The 6,000-nt window shown below is 48.4% G+C and overlaps 1 protein-coding gene across 1 annotated transcript in view; it reads left to right on the forward strand.

The window, feature by feature from the left end:
• The window catches only part of LOC311167577 (saoe class I histocompatibility antigen, A alpha chain-like), a gene marked incomplete at its 5' end in the record, with an annotated part of 65,807 nt that extends 60,289 nt beyond the window's left edge, over positions 1–5,518 (forward strand). The window contains one exon of the mRNA XM_084228676.1: positions 5,189–5,518. Within this exon, the coding sequence (XP_084084802.1) occupies positions 5,189–5,481 (293 nt within the window). The 3' untranslated portion in view covers positions 5,482–5,518. The remainder of the gene's footprint in view (positions 1–5,188) is intronic.
• Positions 5,519–6,000: the final 482 nt, after the last annotated feature.

Here is a 6,000-nt window from a genome sequence, read left to right on the forward strand (position 1 = left end):
AAAAAGATCTGGAACAAGACAAGGATGTCTACTTTCACCACTGCTTTTCAATATAATACTGGAAGTCCTAGACAGAGCAATAAGACAAGAGAGAGACATACAAGGAATCCAAATAGGCAAGGAAGAAGTGAAACTATCATTATTCACAGATGATATGATAATATACATAAAGAACCCCAAAAACTCGACAGAAAAACTAATTAAACTAATCAATCAGTATAGTAAAGTGGCAAGATAGAAAATCAACAACAAAAATCAGTAGCCTTCCTATACACAAACAATAAATCTGAAGAAGAAGAAATCAAGAAAACCATACCTTTTATTATTAAAACAAAAACAATCAAATATTTGGGAATAAACCTAATAAAAGAGGTAAAGGACCTATACAAAGAAAACTATAAAACACTGTTAAAAGAAATAGAAGAAGACAAAAGAAATGGAAAGACATCCCCTACTCAAGGATTGGAAGAATTAACATCAAAATGGCCATCCTACCAAAAGGAATTTACAGATTCCATGCTATGCTATTACAATAAAAATTTCAATGACATACTGCAAAGAAATAGAACAAATATTGATGAAATTCATATGGAGCCACCAAAACCCCTGAATAGCCAAAGCCCTCCTGAAAAAAAAAAGAAGGGAATTGAGGCATCACACTCTCAGATTTCAAACTATACCACAAAGCCATAATAATCAAAACTGCGTGGTATTGGAACAAGAACAGACACACGGACCACTGGAACTGAATAGAAAATCCAGAAATAAACCCACAGATTTATGATCAACTAATCTTTGACAAAGGAGCAAAGACTATGCAATGAAACAAAGAAAGTTTGTTCAATAAATGGTGCTGGGAATACAGGGACACTATATGCAAAAGAATGAAGTTTGACTGCTACCTCACATGATACACAAAAAACAACTCAAAATGGATTAAAGAGCTAGACTTAAGACCTGAAACCATAAAATATAAAGAAGGAAATATAGGCGAAACACCACATGACATGCACCTCAAAAACATCTTTGTAGACACATCACCCAAAGCAGTGATAATGAAGGCAAAATATAAACAGCTGGGACTACATCAAGTTAAAGAGCTTCTGCACAGCAAAAAAGACAATAACCAAAACAAAGAGAAACCCCAATGACTGGGAGAAAATTTTTGCACACAACACTAATGATAAAGGACTGATCACAAAAATCTACAAAGAGCTAGCTGATGAGACTCAACAAAAATAAAGTATATAATATAATGCAGTCAAAAAAAATGGGCAGAAGAGATAAAAAGGAACTTCTCCTTTTTAGGAGGAAATGCAAATGGCCAACAGGTATATGAAAAATTGTTCAACAGCACTTGTAATCAGGGAAATGCAAATCAAAACTACAATGAGCTACCAACTTACACCAGTGAGAATGGCACATATTAAAAAAACTAGCAACAACAAGTGTTGGCGAGGGTGTGGAGAAAAAGGAACTCTTCTGCACTGTTGGTGGGAGTGCAAACTGGTCAAACCACTATGGAAAGCTGTGTGGAGATTCCTCAACCTACTAAAGATAGAGTTTCCACAGGATCCAGCAATTCCACTCCTAGGTATTTACCCAAATGACACAGAAACATCAATTCAAAGGGGCACCTGTACCCCTGTGTTTATAGCAGCACTGTTTACAATAGCTAAGCTATGGAAACAACCCAAATGCCCAAAAATAGATGACTGGATCAAGAAGATGTGGTACATATACACAATGGAATATTACTCAGCAATCAGAAAATATAAACTCATGCAATTTGCAGCAACATGGAGCTGGAAGGGATCATGCTCAGCGAAATAAGCCAGAAAGAAAAAGAAAATTACTGGATGGTCTCACTCACAGCAGGAATTTGGAAAACCTAAATAAGGGACCAGGAAAAAGACTAACTATAATAAAGAAAAAATCAAAATCAACAAGGAAATATAAACCAGAGACACACTACGGTGGGGGATGGTGGTGGTGGGGAGAGGAAGGATTAGGGTCAAAATAAAGGGGGTGCTGGGCCTCCCCTGGTGGCACAGATGGCTGTGCACAGCGCTGTGAAGCTGTGGGCAGCCTCTGCAGCACAGGTTCAATTCTGTCCAGCCAGAGAGGGTCCCACATGGCTCAGCAGACCTCTCCTGTGTCGCCTGCTGCCCCCCTCAGAAGTGTATTTCAGTCACTCTGCCTGTTCTGTTCCCTGCTCTGTCTCTGGTGAATCCTCTTACCATCCCGCACATCTGGCCTATACCCCGGTTCTTGTATAAACAAATAAATCTTTAAAAAAAATAAGGGGGGTGGAATTGTATGGGGAATACAACCAAAATGAAAATGTATACATTGTGCAAAAATGAAAAATTATGTAAGAATTATATGAAGTAAAATATTTAAAAAAAATCATACATTAGCACAAGTTCCAACCAATACGCAAGAGAGGCCTGTGGAAATGTAACAATAGGAAATATTCCATGATATTATTTCAGGTTTCACTTTACAAATAACCTTCGAGAAACTACCACCTGTATATATATATATATATATATATATATATATATATATATATATTTTTTTTTTTTTTTTTAAAGATTTATGGGCCTCCCCTGGTGGCGCAGTGGTTGAGTGCTGGGCTGCAAAGCTGCCCTCAACCTCTGCAGCACCGGTTCAATCCCTGGCCGCCAGCAAGGGTCCCACATGGCATGCAGACCTCTCCTGCCACTCACTGCTCCCCTCAGCAGTGTACTTATTCAGTCTGCCTGTTCTGCTCTCCACTCTGGCTCTGGTGGATTCTCTCACCCTCCCACACTTCTGACTGTACCCAGTGCTTGTATAAATAAATAAATAAATCTTTTTAAAAAAAAGATTTATTTATTTATGCATACAAGAACTGGGGTGCAGGAGGTGGTGAGAGGATTCACCAGAGACAGAGTGGGGAGCAGAACAGGCAGACTGAGTGAAATACACTGCTGAGGGGAGCAGCAGGCAAGTCAGGAGAAGTCTGCTCTGCCATGTGCGTATCTCCATGGCTGGGGATCAAACTTGTGCTGCAGTGGCTGTGGATAGCTTCATAGGTTGTGTCTGAACGCCTTGTGCCACCAGGGAGGCCCCATCTGTTTAGTTTTAATTCAGTATCAATATTCACATTTATCTCAAAATATTGCTAGTTTCTTCATTCCTCCAGGCTGCTGCTTCCCCCAGCCCAAATCCACTCCTCCTAAAAGTGGGGAAGGGAATTTGGAGCCTCCCCTGTCTGTGGATGTCACACTGTTACAGCATCACGTCTCCCTCTCACAGGCTCTGTGGGGTGGGGCAGCCTTGATGACCCCACACTCACCCCCATTCTCTCTCCCCATTTCCTGGGAAGACAATCAGCATCCTCCTGCTCCAGTTACAAAGTCTCCAAGGACTCTCCTGGACTCCTTCTCCCCAGGCTCCTGGATGAGTGTGATGCCCCTCCCCCTCCTGCTGCTGCTCTGGGGGCCCCTGGCCCTGATGGAGACCCGGCGGGTGAGTGCGTGTCCAGCTGGACACTGTTGCCCCAGGAGGGAGGAGCAAGGAGCCCCCGCAGGTGCAGGACCCCAGGAAAGGCTCATCTCCCCCAGACCTCTTGTACCCCCTTCAGGCCCCTTGTGTTCTGGCCCCTTCTGTCCCTCCCGCCTCCCCTGAGTGCTCTGGGCCCCTGAGTCTGGGCCCTTCTTGGCCCACCGCCCCTTTTCACTCTCACGGCCCCGCCCCTTTCTCCCCTCCAGGCCCATCTCCCTGGGCCCTGGGCCCGCGCTGAGAGGAGGGTCAACCCGGGTCTCCCCTCCCGCCCCCAGGCCCCCACTCCCTGAGGCTTTTCTACACCACGATGTCCCGGCCCGGCCTCGGGGAGCCCCGCTACATCGCCGTGGGCTACGTGGACGACATGCAGTTCGGGCGGTTCGACAGCGACTCTCCGGGCCAGAGCGCGGAGCCGCGGGCGCCCTGGGCGGGGCAGGTGGGGCAGGAGGACCTGGACGAGGAGACTCAGAACCAAAGGGACAACGCGCAGTGGTTCAAAGCGCTCCTGAGGGACCTGCGCGGCCGCTACAACCAGAGCGAGGACGGTGAGCTTCGCGGAGCGGTGCCAGGGTCAGGTCACCCCCCATTCCCACCATGAGGCCGGGGTGTCCCGGGTCTCAGGGTCCACTGACCCCTCGAGGCGGGTGGATCTGCCAGGACCCTCCACCGGGAAGAGCCCGCGGGACATTCCTGCCTGCATTTCATTTTCAGTTTAGGTTTATTGAGGTTTATTCAGAGAGGGCGGGGTGACCTCAGGGCTGACCACAGGGGTGGGTCTCAGGGTCTCACACCCTCCAGAGGATGTTTGGCTGCGAAGTGAGCCCAGACCTGAGACTCCTCGGCGGGTATGACCAGTTCGCTTACGAGGGCGCGGATTTCATCTCCCTGAGCGAGGACCTGCGCTCCTGGACCCCCGCGGACTCGGGGGCTCAGATCACCCAGCGCGCGTGGGAGGCGGCGGGCAGGGCCGAGCGCGTCAGGCACAGTGTGCAGAGCAGGTGCTTCCCGTGGCTCCTCAGATTTCTAGTTTTGGGGAAGGAGGTGCTGCAGCGCACAGGTAAGAGGGGCCAAAAGGCCTTGGACCTCCCCTCAAACTGGAAGAGGGGGGTTTCGTGGTGGGCGAATAGAATAATGGGCAGAACAGCAGCTGCTTTCTGGGCAGAGAGGGAGAGTCCCCCTGGGTTTCATGTTCTGTGCTAGAGAGAGACTCGCCCAAAAGACACCACTTTTCTGGAGGGTTAAGGAATCCAGTCTCTCGTGAGGGAGGGGAGGCCATCCTGAAATAACACTTCCAGGATTCTTTTGACCTGGCAGCCATCCTGGGAAACATAAGCTTCTCTTTCAAGGTCTTGTTTTTGGTCTGAGAACATTTCTGGACCTGACTCCTGCCTTTCTGTGTCATTCACCCTCCAACCAAGTCTGGAGTAAAAATCTGTGTTCTCCCCAGAGACCCGCATCCTCCCTCATGGGCTCTTACCTAATTATCCCAGATTCCCCAGACTAGGCTGGTTTTTGGGTTTTGTGCTTCCTCCCTCCAAACCAATTGTCATGTTTGTTCTGAGGATGGTCAGTGAGTCTGCTTCAGTATCCAGGAAGGAAAACCCAAAGTGTGATTTTTTTTGACCCTTCTCCTCAGATCCCCCAAAGACACAGGTTTCCCTCCACGTCACCTCTGACCGTGATGTCACCCTGAGGTGCTGGGCCCTAGGTTTCTACCCTGCAGACATCACCCTGACCTGGCAGCGAGATGGGGAGGAACTGACCCAGGAGATGGAGCTGGTGGAGACCAGGCCTGGGGGGGATGGAACCTTCCAGAGGTGGGCGGCTGTGATGGTGCCTTCTGGAGAGGAGCAGAGCTACACTTGCCATGTGCAGCATGAGGGGCTGCTGGAACCCCAAGTCCTGAGATGGGGTAAGGATGGGCTCTGAGTTTCTTTTTTTCTTTTTTTTTAAATATTTGTTTATTTATACAAGAACTGGGGTAAAAGTTAGAGGTGCAGGAGGGTGAGAGAATTCACCAGAGACAGAATGGGGAGAAGAACAGGCAGACAACCGAAAACACTGCTGAGAGGAGCAGCAGGTGAGATAGGAGAGATCTGCCATGCCATGTGGGTATCTCCCTGGCCAGGTGGCAATCGAACTCGTGCTGCAGAGGCTGTGGACAGCTACAGAGCACTGCATTCAACCCATTGTGCCACCAGAGAGGCCCTGAGCTTCTGCTTGGAGGAATCAGGAGCCCTTCTGGAGAATTTCAGAGAGTCAGGATGTTCCTGGAGCTCAGGGTCTCATCTTCCTGTCCCTTCCAGTGCCCCCTCCTCAGTCCTCTGTCCCCACCGCGGGCATCATTGCTGGCCTGGTTTTCCTTGGAGCTGTGCTCACTGGAGCTGTGGTGGCTGCAGCTGTGATGTGGAGGAAGAAGTGCTCAGGTAGGGAAGGGAGTAGGGGAAT

This window comes from Talpa europaea (genome assembly GCF_964194135.1).
Source record: "Talpa europaea genome assembly, chromosome: 2".
Classification (NCBI taxonomy): domain Eukaryota; kingdom Metazoa; phylum Chordata; class Mammalia; order Eulipotyphla; family Talpidae; genus Talpa; species Talpa europaea.